Source organism: Protobothrops mucrosquamatus, unplaced genomic scaffold, assembly GCF_001527695.2.
Source record: "Protobothrops mucrosquamatus isolate PMUCROS unplaced genomic scaffold, P.Mucros_1.0 scaffold666, whole genome shotgun sequence".
In the NCBI taxonomy this organism is placed as follows: domain Eukaryota; kingdom Metazoa; phylum Chordata; class Lepidosauria; order Squamata; family Viperidae; genus Protobothrops; species Protobothrops mucrosquamatus.
The window spans coordinates 251,194-269,037 of record NW_015386954.1 but is presented as its reverse complement, the minus strand read 5'-3'; the positions used below and the strand labels follow the sequence as shown (position 1 = coordinate 269,037).

At 40.9% G+C, this 17,844-nt stretch overlaps 1 protein-coding gene across 1 annotated transcript; it reads left to right on the top strand.

The window, feature by feature from the left end:
* The first annotated feature begins 2,773 nt into the window (after nt 1-2,773).
* Nucleotides 2,774-17,293, top strand: CCDC174 (coiled-coil domain containing 174). Its single transcript, XM_015818025.1, has 11 exons — nt 2,774-2,927; nt 3,360-3,464; nt 3,936-4,036; nt 4,990-5,048; nt 7,476-7,656; nt 9,074-9,169; nt 11,488-11,627; nt 13,795-13,889; nt 14,458-14,581; nt 15,288-15,440; nt 16,829-17,293. Exons 1-11 carry the CDS (start codon nt 2,886-2,888, stop codon nt 17,152-17,154), a joined length of 1,422 nt encoding a protein of 473 aa, XP_015673511.1. The 5' UTR covers nt 2,774-2,885; the 3' UTR covers nt 17,155-17,293.
* Nucleotides 17,294-17,844: the final 551 nt, after the last annotated feature.

Sequence of the window (17,844 nt, the reverse complement as noted above, 5' to 3'; positions counted from 1 at the left end):
GCTAAAGAAACTGCATGGATGAGCCCATGAAATCACCAGGATTTTTTTTTTGTCACAGGAAGTGACTTCCTTGTGGGTTTTTGAAGGGTATATCTCAACGGTAGGCAACCTTGGCTCTTTTATGACTCGTGGACTTCAACTCCCAGAATTCCTGAGCCAGCATGGCTGGCTCAGGAATTCTGGGAGTTGAAGTCCACGAGTCATAAAAGAGCCAAGGTTGCCTACCTGTGGTATATCTGATTGACTGCTGCTGTTTCTGCAAACCTTTCAACTGACCCAGCACATCAATCTTATATTCTTACTAAAAAAAGGATATCAGACTATCCAGAAACATCTGAAAGTTGTCTACCAGAGGTTTTTTTTAATCCAGGCTAGTCTTCTGAAGCCTTTTTCAAAGCCTAAGTGCTATGAAGCTCTGCTGCAGGAAAAGCACCAGCACTGTAGTGCTTTTGAAAGCTACTCCTTAAGGATTCAGGCTGCATCTTAACATAGCCATTAAGGATAGGGCGAACTTTTAATTACAATCCAATGTGAGTTATCAGCTAGTACAGCAGTTCACAGAACCAATCTGAAAAATAAAACAGAACCTTCTCTTTGTAGCAGAAAAAGAGGAAAAATAAAAAAGTGTGTACTGAAGGACTCCTATGTGAATGAGTACAATATTCCTGTTTATATTACGCTTGCTATTTTTAATCTCTGTAATACAGCGCCAAAAGGATGTCATGAAGTTTAAATGCTATGGTTTTATGAAAGGTAAACAGAATTCTGTGATAAGTATCTCCACATCTCCATAGAGATACATTCATCAAATTTATAGCAGGCTTCCAATATGGTGCACTTTAGTTCTGTTGGACTATATAGTACACTCCGTATTTTCCAGGGCTGGGAATTCTGTGATAGGATATGGTGCAGTACACCAGAAAAGCTTCAAGTTAGAGATCACTGCAACTGTATATATTAATCAAAAAGGAGTTTGTAAAGCATCAAGCCGTATATAGGCAAAATAAAGCCACAATAAGTCAAGAGGAAAATAACAGGAGTGGAAAGTTTTTAAAAAATACCCCCAAAAGAAAAAAGCTTTATGGGAAGAAAAACAGCTTGCTTAGTAGCCACTTACTAGGCTCCTCCACACAGCACCACAAAGATGTTATCCAGTGCCAGAGCTGGCCAAATATTATACTGATGGATAATGTCTGTGATGATGCCAGTTTCTGGCAGCTGGGGATTGGAGAATTGGCAGCAAAGGAGCCATTCCCCCCCCCCAGTTCTCTTCCTTATATTCTGCCACCCATGGAGGGCAAGAGAAGGGTGGGGATGCAGAAGCAGGAGAGCTTTTTTTTTTTTGCTGCCATTTCTATCCTGCACGTTTAGGAGGCACCAGGTTTGGAAAATGTCTGAATGGAATTTATAATGTCATCTTTATTGAGTATACCATTTCTGGGCCACAAAATTCAGGACGACAAGAGAGCACGAGAGAGATACAGATCAATTTCTGTAACTCAAATATAGTAGCCCTAGTCTGGCCCAATCTTTTAGGATCATTATACCCAGGACAAATTTTATAGAACTCACTAGTAAACAAAGAAAATGTCTGAGGCATAAATACTGCAATTCTGAGCTCGTTATAGCAGGGCCATTGATTTAAATGGGAATTATTTCCAAGTGGAAATATTGTCAGCAGTAGACCATAATTAACAGTCTTGGCACATACTGAAAAAACTAAGCAGCTGAAAGTACTTGGATGGGAGGCCACTAAGTAATCCCAGAGCTAGAGGATAGGCTAGATTTACAGTGTTTCTCAATCTTGACAATTTTAAGGCATGTGGACTTCAACTCCCAGAATTCCACAGCCAGCAATGCTGGCTGTGGAATTCTGGGAGTTGAAGTCCACATGCCTTAAAATTGTCAAGGTTGAGAAACACTGGGCTAGAAAATCAGAAAACATCCTGGACCAAGGCAGTGGCAAAGTACTTTCCCGTTATAGCAAAAAATAGATGAATATTTCCATAAAATCATAAAGGATTGATCTCGACTTGATGCAATCTATTATTTTACTAAATAATTTTTGAATGAATAGCTACGTTCCACTGGAAGATTTTTTTTTAAAAAAATAATTCCTTTATTATTTCATAAGTAACTCAAGGAAGTGAACATCCCTAATACTACAGCCACCTCCTATTTTCCCCACAATAACCCTGTGAAGCGAGTTGGGCTGAGAGTGTCTGGCCCAAAGTCACCAGCTGGCTTTCATGCCTAAGACAGGACTAGAACTCACCAGTCTCCTGATTTCTAGCTTGGTGCCTTAACCATTACACCAAACTGGCTTTTCCATGATTGATATATTTATAATTCTTTGACATTATTTCACACGTTCATATCCATCATTTAATTGTTTCATTAAGAAGCGTAACCCCTTCAAACCTGCCCCACCGCCTACAAACAGCTGTTCAACGTTTCATTTGGACAGTTAACCAGAAATTGCCTTCAGAAGTTGTGGGTGCTTCATTACTGGAGGCTTTTAAGAAAAGACTTGACAGCCACCTGTCTGAAATGGTACAGGAGTGCTTGGGCAGTGGGTTGGACTAGAAGACCTCGAAGGTCCCTTCCAGCTCTATTCTGATTGATGGTGTGATTTGCCGCTAAAGAATTTCCGGGAAAAGCAAGGGATCAAGCCCAGGCCGTGATACGGCTCCTCCTGTCGTACTAGCCGGGTACTGTCGTGATGGAGTAACCGGAAGTTGAGGGCTCAGTTTTGCTTTACGTCTTAAACCGGAAGTGGTGCCGGAGAATCTGTTTTCGAGAGATCGCAATGTTTATTTGGCTGTGACTCTTCCTGCTTTATTTTGTGGGGCTGCTGGCGAGCGGCTCCCCTCGCCCGGAGAATTATGGACAAGAAAAAAAAGCCTCTGGATGTAACAGTCAGTTCGGTGAGCAGCAAAGGGGAAACGGGCAGGCTTTCAGAGCGATTGTCGTTTTAGGGCAGAGGTGGAGAACGATGGTTCTTTTATTATGACTTGTGGACTTCAACTCCCAGAATTCCTGAGCCAGCCATGCTGGCTCAGGAATTCTGGGAGTTGAAGTCCACAAGTCGTAAAGGAGCCATCGTTCCCCACCCCATTAGGGTAATAGCTTTTCTCAGGTCTTTGGAGGTCTTGTTTTTCTCCAAAGTGAAAAGGAAGCTACGTAGGCGTAGTATTATACGACGCTTACTGTTTGTAATCTTGTGCACCCCGGCAAATCTTGCATTAATTAAATCTTCGTTTTCTACCCTCCTTCCCCACCCCGTCTCTTCTTAAACATTCAAAGGCCGTTGCTAAAGATTGGGTTTGTTTTTTCTCCTTTCGTTATTCCTATTCCAGCTGATAGATTTGAAAGCTGAACTGTTCCGAAAACAGGAAGAATTCAAGAAAGAGAAACTTCTGAAAGATGCGGGAGTCCCTATAAAGCCCAAAGCAGTAAACAAGGTAGGGTTTGTGCATAGAGTTTAGATTATTTATCTCTGTTTGAGGATTCAACCACATTATTCTTTGTCTTCCCATTCTTCTAAATGCATTTACTCCTTCATATGTTTGTGGACTTTTATCATTTGAGCTTCAGTCATTCTTTCTACGTGATGAAACCACTTCAATATATTTTTCGTATTCTATCCACATTCATTCAATACCCATTTATTGTATTTGTATTCTATCCACATTCATTTTTTGTATTCTATCCACATTCATTCAATACCCATTTATTCTTGGCCCTATCTTTTGTTTTATTGCACATCTACCGTAAATATCATATTCAGCTTTGTTTTTTGCACTAACATACAGCATTTATTTCAATTCTGGGGTTTTTTTACATATTGATGCAAATTATAAAAGCTCTGTAGTTCATCTGTGAATTAGATTCAAAAACAGCCAAATAACTTGTTTGAAAACTTATTATTACAGAAACCAACCATTTGGGCTAAGCAGAACAAAGGTGTTTCAGATCGAGCTGAAAAAGATGCAGAGCAGAAGATAGAGGAGCAGCAAACTCTGGATAAATCAAGGTGCTTCATTTCTAAGAAAAGCAGACTTACTAAATATTGTAAATAAGATTATAAAGAAAATATGATGTAGCTTATCTATAAATCCAATATGATGCAGGATTGTGTTACATTATGAAGCCAATTATCCAGAATAGTTCTGCCTTCCTGGTAAGAGCCTCAGGGTAGGCCCTGTCACCCCAAATGGAGAAAGAAATCAGGCCCAAAGGCAGACTTTGACATTCTGGAATACACCCCAGAAATAAAAATGCCTCTTGGCATTTGGAAAACCTTGAAGATTCTCTTTTTAAACCAGTTATTAGATAAGACTTGAGACTGACTAGATAGCTATTTATAGCTATACTATTTTGAGAGCATTGAGCTGTAATTTATGGACTGTTTTCATTAAAACAATTTCATTACAAGTAATGGTATCACAGAGAGAAAAGAACAAGATAATGGTTGTGATCAAATACACATGCAGGAGAGGGACCAGGTTCCTTTATTTTTCTCGTGATCATTGAATATGGTTTTAATCAATGTTAGCTGCTTTTCATAGTGGACTTTGATAAATTGTAGAGCCTTGTGAGAAATATTCATTGCTGGATTTATTTCCAAAATTCCTTCCAGACAATCATTCTGAACCATTCTCAAAGTGGTGCATATCTTTTGAATATGTGGAGGATGCACAGGCAGATGGGTAATGCTTCAATCATATTCCCAAGGATCAAAACATGGCTCTGAATTGGTAGAAAAGCACTTTCAGGTTGTCTCCGTGTGGCTGTAATCATGTTAATCATTGACAACATTTCTAAACTACTCTGAGGGAAGGCAATTTTGATAGCGTATAGTGGTCTTAAGTTATATTGCCTCATGTTCTATATTGTAAAAAGACTCACTGCTATGAAATATTCATTAAAACGGAAAGGGGAAGTTAAGAAGCTTGATAAATAAAAGTGTTATTTTACTGTTTTTAGGCAGAAACTGGAAGAGAAAGCACTTCTGTATGAAAAAATGACCAAGGGAGATTTTCCAGGTAAACACCTTTAGCTTTCTTGGGATTTTATGCGAGATATTTTTTGATAAAGGCTGTACTACAAAATGCCGTCCCTAGAAATAACCACTCAGTAATTCTTATTTCAAAATAGGCATCTCTAAGGAGGCAGTAAAAGCCTGAGAGCTGTTTGCTGCTATTATAACCTTCCTTATGAAAAGAATAGGCCTTTCTCATTGAAAACACTCTTTTGTCCTTGATAATGCTGTAGAGCAATGGCTGAAATTTGTTCTAAGTTACTTTGACATTAAGATCTGGAAAACTGCAGTGCCTAAAGACAAAGCTTATGTTTCTACTTCTGAAGACCAGTGGCTAGGGAATTCTGGGAACTGAAGTCCACACATCTTAAAAGCTGCTGAGGTTGAAAAGCACAGCTGTAGACAATGCCATTTGTCAAAGTAGATGCCTTTGTCCTCTTCCTGCAAAGAGTTTGGCTAGTCCTGGGGGCTTTTTCTTCGTGGAGGTTCCATTCCCGCCAAGCAACTGTAGTTAATGGTATAACAGATGATAAGTTTGGGACAGAAGCATTTTCCATGAGCACCATATACAATCACTTTTCTCAACAGTCCAAGTTCAATATAGCCACGGTTCTTTATACTTTATATATATATTACATTTTCTTCCACAGGCAGTCCTTGACTTACAAGAGTTTATTTAGTGACCGTTCAAAGTTCCAACAGCTCTGAAAAATGTGACTTATGACTGTTTTTCACAATTATCACCATTGCCGCATCCCCATCTTGTGATCAAAATTCAGATGCTTGGCAATTGACTCATATTTATGACAGTTGCAGTGTCCCAAGGTCATGTGATCACCTTTTGCAACTGTCTCACAAGCAAAGACGAAAGGAAGCCAGGCTCATTTAACAACCGGGTTACTAACTTATCAACTGCAATGATTCACTTAGCAACCTTGATAAAACGGTCGTAAAATGGGGCAAAACTCACTTAACAAATAATAATAATAAAATTGGAAGGGATCTTGGGGGGTCATCTAGTTCAACCCCTGCTCAGGCAGGAAACCCTATATCATTTCGGGCAAATGGCCATCCAGTCTCTTCTTAAAAACTTCCAGTGTTGGAGCATTCGCCGCTTCTGGAGGCAGGTTGTTCCACTGATTAATTGTTCTAACTGTCAGGAAGTTTTTCCTTAGTTCTAGGTTGCTTCTCTCCTTGATTAATTTCCATCTGTTGCTTCTTGTTTTGCCTTCTCACCAACAGAAATTTTGGGCTCATTTCACTGTGCATAACTGCTAATTCAATTGCACTTAGCAAAGCAGGATCCCCCCCCCCCCGTAAATCCTCCGTGTAGTCATAGAATACAATGTGTTTCTGTTTCAGCATTGCTTGAATGTCTCCTTATGCAGAGACATTCCTATATTTCTTTCAAAGGTCCAGAACAAATTTGTCACTCTTTTCCATTCGGTGAGGGCACTCTAAACTTGACAAGATTTTACCGAACAGCTCATTTTAGAACAATGAGGACAAGGGGGTTGGGGATTACTTAGTTTTAGCCCACATGTTCCCTTTGTTCTACATTCAGAAGGTCCTATTCAAGAAATAGCGCAAATCAACAGCAACAGCAATCTTTTCCACTCCCAGTAGCAAAAGTTGAAGAAGCTAACATCTTTCTGTCCTGATAGGGAACTTTCAGATATGCGTGGCTCTTATGTGTATTCATAGTCTGTATAATCTCAAAATGTGCTCCAAAAGATTAGAAGGGGCCTCCAAGAAAAAAAAAGGCTTAGGAGAAGGAATAAATGTGTGAAAAAAATCCTTTTTTTCAGCATTGGATTTCTCTCAAGAATTCAAGTGGTATTGCCTTTCTGTAAAGCAACAGCAACCACTGGAAAAGGATAATTTAGAAACTACTTTTTATTCGCTGTTAAATCTTGACATAGCTGCATCCAAGAGAAAAGTATGTTAAAATCATTCATGAACCAAGTAAATAATAATAATAATAATAATAATAATAATAATAATAATAATAATAATAATAATAATAATAATAATAATAATAATTAATAATAAAGTTGGAAGGGACCTTTGAGGTCTTCTAGTCCAAGCTGCTCAGGCAGGAAACTATGCCAATTCAGACAAACGGTTGTCCAGTCTCTTCTTAAAAACTTCCAGGGTTGGAGCTAGGTATTTGACTAGGTATGTCACATTAATTCTTGTTGCATATGTAAAAGTTCTATGTCTGTAACCTTTAACTGGGCAAAACAGTATATTCATCATAAGGCAACAATTTTTGAATCAAGGGACATCAAATGGACTAGAATGCGTCCAAAATCCAGGATCCATGATTCTCATGGGATTGAAAATTAACAAATGTGTAGTTGCTTGATTGCTGCTATGCCATGGCCTGGACGTTCAGTAGACTGTCATTAACAATGATTTTCTGTCATAGATGAAGAAACTGAAGAGTTATATCTTGTGGATTTCACTCAGAAGATAATTGACAAACAGAGAGAAGTACAAGAACTATGTACCAGTGAAACTGCCAAAAAGGCAATGGGGGAGGAGAATGGAGAAGAAGAGAGATTCTCTGAAGGAGAGGTCCCACCTTCACAGAACCCAGATGAAGAATGGTTGGTGATTGTATCATAATAACACTATTGTGTATTACATAGCTTCACTGAAATCAAATGAAATAACCTGACTTCAGTTTAGACTGTAGCTTTATTATAATATATTTGCAGTACCGTGTTTTCTCAAAAATAAGACCCGGTCTTATATTTTGGGGGCTTTTAAAAGAGGTATTAGGTCTTATTTTGGGGGGGATGTCTTATTTTTTTCACGTACAGGAGGTGGTGAGCCCTGGGGTCCACAGGAGTGGGAGCATTGCTCCCGCCAGGCCGGCCCTCTCCATCCCATCGTCTGTTTGCCATGGCCACAACGGGCCAAGCTCGCCCTGCCTACTAGCCCTGCTGTTGCTGGGACACTTCTCGACTGCAGTGGGCGCTGTTCTGGCCGTCGAGTGGCTGCCTGTGCTGTGCTGGTCTTGCGGGCGCCCTTAGCCCTCCTGGCGGTGCTGCTGTTGGCCACCCTGCTGGGTTGCTCCTGCCTGATGTGGGGCAAGTCGGCCCAGATCTATGATCTCTGGAGTGCCCCCCTCCTGCCACTGGTCTGCTAGGCCCCTTTGCCAGCCCCCACCAGTGGACCTCACCTTCCACCCAGCCCACCGCTAAGCCCTGGCTGCTACCCAGCAGCCTCTACCTCCCACTGGAACTGCACCTTGCACCCTGCATGCTGGGTGATGCCCCTCCCCTGTATGGCTTCATTGGGTGTCTGGTAGGCGGAGGAGCCTGCCACCTGCCTCACCTCGTAGTGGCGGTACCTTGTGGCAGCATGGGTCAGTGGGTAGGTGGCGGCAGAGGCATGTGGCCACCCTCTCCGTGCCCAGCAGCCACTGCAAGCACATTTCAGTCAGCCATGAAGTCATCTAGTTCTTGGTCCCTCCCAAGCCACCGACAGGGAAGAACCTTTAGCCAGAGCAGCCTGGTGCAATTTAATGCTTCTAATTTACAAATAGAAAAGCTGGTTACTAATATTATGGTACTTTTTCTCCTTCTTCTCTTCTTTCTTTGCCTCGCTTTTTTCCTTCTCCTTTTCCTTGTCATCTTTCCTCCTTCTTACTCTCCTCCTTCTCCTGCCCCTTCTTCTTGGCATATCTGTTGGCAATCTTGTGGTTTGTGATCCACAAAACGCTCATCGCCACCTTTGCTGGCCACGGCCAGCCCCCCCTCCCCAAGGCTGATGCTCTTAACTAGGTTTATATTAGTGCCCCCTCCCCCAAAATCAAGCTAGGGCTTATTTTCAGGATAGGTCTTGTTTTTGGGGAAACATGGTACTACTCTCTGGAAGATACATAATTAAGCTTATGTATGCAGCTTTATTAGACTCTTTGTCATTCTTTTTGACAGTAATAATCATGTTAAATTGTTATACTTTTGAAAGATTTAAAATTAACCTATTTATCTAAGTTAATTTTGTTTTTCATTTTAGGGTTGAATATGTGGATTATTTAGGCCGTTCAAGAAGATGTATGAAGAAAGATTTGCCCCTTCGGCTAAGAATGGATGAACAGATCCAGGAGGAGAGGTAAACTTTATTGTAGAAATATGTAAACAATATGTAAAACAAACCCCCAGTTTTATAGAGAAATAAGATAAGAATGGATGTTGAATATGATATGGTTTTGTTCTCTTACCAAAGGTAATAGTTTTATAGTCTTTGTAGTAGCTCATCAAACTAGTCTGTGTTGTCTGTGTTGTAACTGAAAATTGGCAGCTGTTATAACACAGGTGGGCAAGACTAGGCAGGCCTCCAGAAAGTTTTTTATTTTTCTTGGAAAGGGTTAAACAAATGACCCTCCACTGTCCAGTCAGGCTCCACCCTCAGGCCTCCCCCCAAACATCAGCCCATAGATTACCCAGCAAGTCCACAAGCAAAAGTCCAGACATAAGACAAGGGCAGTTCTCAGAGCAAGGAAAAGGTCCAAGATAAGGAGCAGTTTTCCAAACGGCACAGTGAAACAAAAGACAAACACAGTTCACAAACAAGGGCACAGTTCGAACCAAAAGGCCAAGAGCACTTCTCGAAACAAGATGGGGTCCGAGGCAAGGCAGGTCTGAAAGGAGAATCTTCAGGGCTAGGGCACGCCGAGAACAGTCCTCAAAGCAAGGCAAAAGCAATCTTTGAAGCAAAGCAGTCTGAGTCACAGGTGAGGGAGTGTAATCCGAAAACAAACACTTGTTCCTGGCAAAAGCACCTCCTTAAATGTTACTCTCCAGGTGAACCTCGTGAGGAGGGGCGGGGCGCCCTCCTCCCAAGTAGTTGGGTCGTCCTACGCTGACTCTGCCTTCTCTCCATTCTGACAGCAGCATTTCTTGAAACATGCTGCTAAAAGTCTAAAAAATAGAACATATTGAATGTAGCACTACTGTACTGTATTGTGTGCAGATATAATTTAGCAATAGTGTTGTCCTTCAGTATTTAGTGACTATGCAGACCACAGTCAACTATGCAGGGACTGACTGGGATCCTGTCTTTATAAGCTATAAAGATAGAAGCCCAATTAGTCCCCAATCAGCAGACCGCCTTGCCCCTGAAGATGCCAGCAACGGTTGCTTGTGAAATGTCAGGAAATCTGTTATCTAGACCAGAGTTCTCCAACCTGTGGGCCACGGCCCACTACCGGGCCACGGCTTATTCGCAACCGGGCCATGTGAGTGGCTGGCTGGTGCATTCGTGTGTGCGCACACACAGTCCTCGCATGAGGGTTGCAAGCGCTCGTGGCCCCACTCGTGCGAACATCATGGGTGCTCACAGCCCCACGTATGCAAGCATTGTGGGTGCTCCGAGCCTCGACGCAAGCACTTGGGGCCTCCCTAATTGACAACTATAAGGGGCGCTGTTCATCTCAATTTCAAGGCCATTGAGCTAGTGCTGTCCGAAGACATTTCTGTGGTCATGTGGCCAGAATGACGTTACGGAGCATTGTTATCTTCCCATCGAAGTTATACCTGTTTATTCACATTTGCATGCTTTCGAACTGCTAGGCTGGCAGAAGCTGGGCAAGGACAAGAGCTCACACTGTTGCGTGGCACGCGGGTCTCAAACCTGAGCTAATCATTTATAATGTTGAATATATAAATTGAATACAAATTCAGTCTGGAGAATGAATCCTTTTTGAAAGGATTTACTGTCTACAAAATGAACCACATGAATAAGTATATTTTGGGTACCGTGTCATTTGTGCCGTTATAATGTGGATTTAAATGGGGGGACTTTGCTAAATCCAAAAACAAGTCTCTCTCTTGACTGTGATCATATGTTAACTTTAGATCACAAACTGAGACATCTTAATCTGTGAAAATACACTTAAGGTGGGGTTTCACTTTGTAGCCATCTGTATGTCCCAAAAACGTGCCCAAGCAACTGCCTAACTCTCCAGAACAGATTTGAGGTATACGTGCATATGGACAGCAGCTAGTCAGAATGTGGTTTCCTGATGTTATTCTGTCAACAGATGATTATGTACTGAATGTTGTCCAAAGTCACGTAAATTGTAGTAAAATTATGATACTGTGACATATTAAAGAATACAGTTTTACAAGCCCATGCTTGTTGAGGGCTGGAAAGAACATATCTCCATAGTTCCATATTTTCAATAATGGCAGCATTATTTTAAAAATTACTTTGCATAACTAAAATTAGTTGAGTACCTTTCTAATTGTTTTACACCTACACAGTATTATACAAACCAACATCATTGGGCTCTACCATTGCTTTGACTTTCTTTACACTGATATTAAACTGTAAGACTGGATACTGTTGGAATAGCTAGAGAGTTTCGGGTGTTCCCTCCTACACCTCTTTCCAATTCTTAAATAATGTTTTTGTTTTAATTACTCAAGCAGTCCAATGACTGAAAAAAAGACCCTACTGTCAGAAGACATGAGAAGGGAGCTTCAGCGTCAGGAATGGGAGAGAGAGGAAGAAGAAGCGCTGAAGAGACCTATGGGGCCAATTCATTATGAAGACATTCGAGAAAATGGTAGGCTGATGTTCTGTGATTCAAATCTGGTTTGAAAAATATCACCCAGTTTAATGTCAAGGTAGATTCTCTTCTCGGGTTTTTTTTTTAAAGTGATAGTGCCCATGCAGAATTGTTGGACTGTTATATTAAACACTTTTTAGTGGAAAAATGAGAATTAGTTTGGTGTTGTGGTTTAAAGGTACCGGGCTAGAAATCAGGAGATTTGTGAGTTCTAGTTCTGTCTTATGTATAAAGCCAGCTGGGTGAATTTGGACCAGCCCCTGTCTCTCAGTTCTTGGAAGAAGGCAATGGCAATGATTTCTGAAAACTTTGCCCAAAAAATTGCAGGGACTGGTACAGGAAAAATACAGGTAGTCCTCAAGTTAACAATCATTTGTTCCATGTCTGAAGTTATGACAGCGCTAAAGAAAGGGACTTGTGACCGATCCTCGTAGTTCCTGTTTTGCATTATCCCCACAGTCTGGTGAACAAAATTCAGGCACTTGGCAACCAGTTCACACTTACGTTGCAGTGTTCCACAGTCGCCATTTGTAACCTTGACTGCTGGCTTCCCACAAGCAAAGTCCATAGGGAAGCTTGTGGGAAACTGGCAGGAAAGATCACAAGTCACTTGAGTAAGTCTTCCCTGGCCTATCTTTGCTCCCACCCACCAGCATCCTCCTTCACACACACACACACACACACACACACACACACACCCTGCACCCTCCTTCCTCAGCTTTCCTGAGCTTTTGCTGCATCACAGCACCCTCCTCTTGCAACTCATGCACGGCCTGCACCAGGCCTCCCCCACCCACTCCTGCACTTTTCATCTGAGACTCCCATTTCTTCCCACTTAACAACCCATGCCTTCTAAGTTACAGTGACAACTGGAACTGCCCGGATTACTAAGCAATGGGGTCTCATGATATCATGCTTTATCACTTAGCAATGGCAATCCCAGACCCAGTGGCAGTTGTAACTCAAGGATTACCTGTAGCAAGATTAGGGGGCTACTCAAATTTGTGTTATCGATAACTATATTGCCCCATACTCTGTGCTTAACCAAGGAGTGGAAGTCTTAAGTCTCACTCTAAGCAGCCACTGAAAGCAGAAGATGCAAATGCAAAAAATAAAAGGTTAAAGTTTCAGTGTTGTAAGTTACTATAATTTTTTTTGTTCATTTGTATCCTGCCTTTATAATTTTTACAAGGTGGAGAACATATCCAAATATACCTTCCTCCTCTGGTTTTTCTCACAACGACTACCCTGTGAGATGAGTTGGGCAGAGAGAGAGAGAGAGACAGAGAGACAGAGTCTCTAGCTGGCTTTCATAGTTAAGGCAGGACTAAGTTATGATAGATGTGAACCAGTATAAGTCTGTCTAAAAGGTACAAATTTCCCTGTCCAGTCATGTCTGACTCTAGGGTGCAGTGCTCATCTCCCTTTCTAGGCCAAGACAGCTAGCATTATCTGAAGACATTTTTTGTGGTCACGCAGCCGGCATGGCTATACACCAAAGACACACAGAATGCTGTTACCCTCCCACCAAAGTGGTACCTCTTAATCTACTCGCATTTGCATGCTTTTGAACTGCTAGGTGGGCAGGAACTCCCCCTGTTGCACGGCACTCGGATCTCGAATAAGTCTGTCTATTTGGAGCAATGTTGCATGGAAGTCAATAGCAATAGCACTTAGACTTATATACTACCCCATAGTGCTTTACAGCGCTCTGGGCAATTTACAATGTCAGCATATTGCCCCCAAAGTCCTTATTTTACCAATTTTGGAAGGATGGAAGGCTGAGTTAACCTTGAGGATCAAACTCCAGGCTGTGGGCAGAGTTTGCCCACAATACTGCATTCTAACCACTGCACCACTATATCAAGGTATATAATTCAACAGATTTGGACAGCATATGATTGGAGAAGGCTATTGTAACATAAAAAATAATTCAGAAATGTCTGTCTTTGTACTGATATATAATCATGGAGAAAAGTTGTAGGTCTATATTAAAATCCACAATGACCATTCAGAGTACCCCAGAATACTAGTTTCTGGCATTTTCTGGTGTTATTGGAAGAATTCTGGCCTGAAACCCTTTACTATACCATCACTTACAGTAAAGGAAGTTCAGGAATTACAATGTATGATGAACTCTAATATGGAACAAACTTTCTTTCAGAGGCCCGACAGCTTGGTGTTGGTTACTTTGCCTTTGCTCGTGATCAGGCTGTGAGAAAAAAACAAATGGACACTTTGGAAATGCTAAGAGAACAGGTATGTTGTTTAACAGTCTACCAAGTGTGGGAAATTTCCTGATGTCCTGAAATGGGTGTCCTAGCTTCCCTCATCAGCGGCCATGCTGACTGGGCTGTTGGTAATCGTAATTCAACATTTGTAGAACGATAAATTCTCCATCCCCAAACTTACACTGTGAAATACCTGAGCCTTTCTCAGATGCTTATCTCCTCTATCCTTGGTGAATTGTGTCTCTGAATAACATAAAGAAGTGGTGGTTCTCCCCCCCCCCATTCCAAGAGCCGCATATACACTTGGCCTCTGAACTGCAGAAGGGAGGTACTATAATTCTCCCACCTTTATAATGGCGGTTCAGTAAAATGGGAGGAACAGGAGGGACCCAAATAGGATTGTTTGGAAGGAAATGTAAATCTCCCTAACTCTAGCTTTTCCTTCTTCCATTCCCTCCGTTGATGGAAAATCACCTGGATTATTGAGATAAAATTAAAGCTTGAATCTCAAAGGTTTGACAGGAAATGGATAAAAGAAATGGTTTCTGTGAACATCTGAAGAGAAAATGAATTACCATTGTATTGCATTTCTCCAGACCATCGGTCAGAGAACAAAGCGTGAGCATTTAAAGGAAAAACGTAAAGCTAACTTGGAGGCCAGGTTGTCTAAAATTCGAGCAAAAAAGCACTTAAAAGATGGCGATATGAAAGAAAATGGAGGTAATTTTGAATTATTTTCTTTAAATTTAAAAGGAAGGTTTACATATTTGATTAAATTACGTTTCTCTTATTCAGTAACAACCACAAAGTTGACCATCCTGTATTGCAGTTTATTCCAAATGGTTTCACAGTCTCAGTCAGAACAGAATTGCAGTTTTGGAGAAAGACATAGTGTGATAGCTTGTGCATGTGCATCGAAGAAGCAGGATGATGGATTAGGACCAGACTTGGTTTTTCTAGTTCAGACATAGCAATAATCCACAATGGCATCTATTCATAAACTCCAAACTAATTTTTCAGATATTCAGAAAATTATGCTTTAATTGTATCACTTTGGACGGTTTCTGTTCCCCACTAATATTTTTTAATCACTGAAAAGCTGGTGAAATTGATGAAAGGAGGAATATGAAATATTTTTATTACTGCCTGTTTCTTCAACTATATTACAATGCAGTTATTCTAGGGTACATTTCCAAGCCATAACTTTTGTTCTGCTTTCTGATATCCATTGAAATTTTTTGGATTTTTTTTTACCCCTTGCAGTTTACTTTGTAATAACTGTCTTTCGAGGAGGCAACAAGTAATATCTCAGTGACATGTTTACTGTGAGGAAATCATTACATAAATACACTTGCTGTAGTAAGGCAATATCATGTCCATTTATTGTATGCGGTGCCTAAAATCTATATGTTGTTCTTCATAACAGAGGAGGAAGCTCCAACGCCAGTCCTACCTTCAAGCAAGCCCACTGAACCGCCCAGAGTTTCTACAGAAAGTAGGAAAGTAGAAGTTATTATTCAGGAGAGGAAAGATACAAAGCCAGGTGTGCCGTATGTTCGTGAATGGGATAAAGGCAAAGGTAAGAAGCTGCAATGTTTTGGGCTGTAATTATGTCAAGAATCCTTTGGTTTAAGCCAGGGGTCTTCATACTTGGCCCTTTCATGACTCGTGGACTTCAACTCCCAGAATTCCTCAGCCAGGCACACTGGCTGAGGAATTCTGGGAGTTGAAGTCCACGAGTCATAAAAGGGGCAAGTTTGAAGACCCCTGGTTTAAGCCATAGTGTCTTGGCCCATGGAACCCCCCAGAACTCCCTTTTAACTTCCCCAAAACACCCTGATAGTGCTTGGTCAATCCCCAACACCAAACCTAAGGATTTTAGCAGTGTGTTTTTTTCCTTGATTTGGAGGGGAGATGTCGGTGGTATTGAGACAGTTTTAAGTTTTAAATGTTACCAAGGAAGGTCTTTCTGTAATCCATTAACAAGAAGGAAGTTCTGTAATCCTCTAACAGAGGGGTTTTCAAACTTGGCCCTTTTATGACTTGTGGACTTCAACTTCCAGAATTCCTCAGCCAGCATGTCTGGCTGAGGAATTCTGGGAGTTGAAGTCCACAAGTCATAAAAGGCCAAGTTTGAAGACCCCTGCTCTAACATGTTACTAAGCAGAATTTCCTCATTCTTAACTTAAACTCTGGTTAGGTCACAAGCATTTCATATGAGAGATTCCCCACATTCCCACAATACAGAAAAACAAGTCTGTTCATCCAGACATAATGGAAAGGTTAAGGCTGCATGTAAACTGCTTCTCTTTCACGGCCTTCCTCAGATTACTAAACGGTACAGGTAGTCCTCGACAACAGCTCTTTAGTGAGCATTTGAAGTTACAACAGCACTGAAAAAAGTGACTTGTGGCCATTTTTCACAGATACGACCATTGCAGCATCCCCATGGTCACGTGGTTTACATTTGGATGCTAGACAATTGTTTCATATTTATGATGGTTGTGTGTCCCAGGGTCATGTGGCCATCTTTTGTGACCTTCTGACAAGCAAAACCAATGGGGAAGCCAGATTCACTTAACAACTGTGTTGCTAACTTAACAACTACAGTGTCTCACTTAACAAATGTGGTAAGAAAGATCTTAAAATGGGGGTAAAAATCACTTAATAAATTTCTCACTTAGCAACATAAATTTTGGGCTCAATTGTGATTGTAAGTCGAGGACCACCTGTATTGTAGATGGCACTCAAGGTTAGTAACTTGGGTGACTTCAGTCTTTTTTTTTTTAAGATTCTATTAAGGTAAGCAAAATGGGATTTCCTAAACAAAAGTAGGACAGGTTATTGCTGTAAGGTTGTTTTTTTTTAAAAGAAATAATTCTTTTATAAAGTTTCATAAAGCTTGAGTCGAATTAAATATGAAAAAGCAAAGCTGAACTTGATATTTCTTCCTCTTCCCACTGATAGAATTCACTTTTGGACTTTGGTCAAAGAAGCAGAATGATCTCAGGAATGAAAGAGATCCAGAGTTTGCACCACCTTCTGCTTACTTTAACAGTCAAAAGAAATGTTATGATTTGAATAACCAAAATTGGAACAAATCTGAATCCTCCTATGTAAGTACAGAAGACAGTTTTACAGGCAACTTGCCATCTACATCAGCTGAGACTCACAATAACTCATGGAACAATGACTTCACACCCACTCAGGCAGCTGAGATGAGGACGTCAAACCAAGAGCCAGTTTACCAAAGTTTGGATGATATGCTCTCCTACTATAAGCAAGTCACCTGAACTTCATATGCTGTTAGCAAAACAATATGTTCCCTGATGATTAAAAAGAATTAAGGATAGTTTCTGTGAGCAGGTGAACTTTTCTGCAATTCCCTTCTCTCTTATCAATTCTAATATTAAAGAATTCGCTTCAAAGATACTGTTTTTGTCTGGAATTTTATTTCTTTAGGCACACGAAAACTTGGATATGATCAGGTTTTAACATCTTAATAATAACCCTCATTTAATTAATAACAAAGGTTATGCTAGAGCAAGAGCTACTATAGAAGAAACTTACCCTTCACTGTTTGCCCAGTTATTTGGAGTCAAGCAGAGGTGGTGAGCAACTTTTGCACTTTAGGAACTGCATAACACCTTGAAGCTCACAGAAGTAACACTGGAAGATACTGGGTTGAAAAGTGTCATCATTTTGTGAGGGGATGTATTAATCTATTTAATTTGCTAAATTCTTATCTTGGGACTCAAGACAGTAAATCAAATATTCTACCCTTCAGTTTTTCCCAACGACATCTTTGTGAAATAGATTGGGTTGAGGGTGACTGGTAAGCTCTGACACTAAAAAGTGAACATGAGTGTCCCCAGTCGTGGTCTAGCAACATAACCATGACGCTCCATGGGCTCCCATATCACCATCAGTCTCTCCATTTAACCTAAAAGACTGCAAGAGCTGCAAAATTTCAGCTGGAAGCC

Bases quoted from the DNA above. Each gene is read 5' to 3' on its own strand.
- CCDC174 (XM_015818025.1), top strand. From the start codon at position 2,886: ATGGACAAGAAAAAAAAGCCTCTGGATGTAACAGTCAGTTCG. The intron at 2,928-3,359 runs GTGAGCAGCAAA...TTCCTATTCCAG, and splicing joins TGGATGTAACAGTCAGTTCG to CTGATAGATTTGAAAGCTGA. The intron at 14,582-15,287 runs GTAATTTTGAAT...TCTTCATAACAG, and splicing joins CGATATGAAAGAAAATGGAG to AGGAGGAAGCTCCAACGCCA.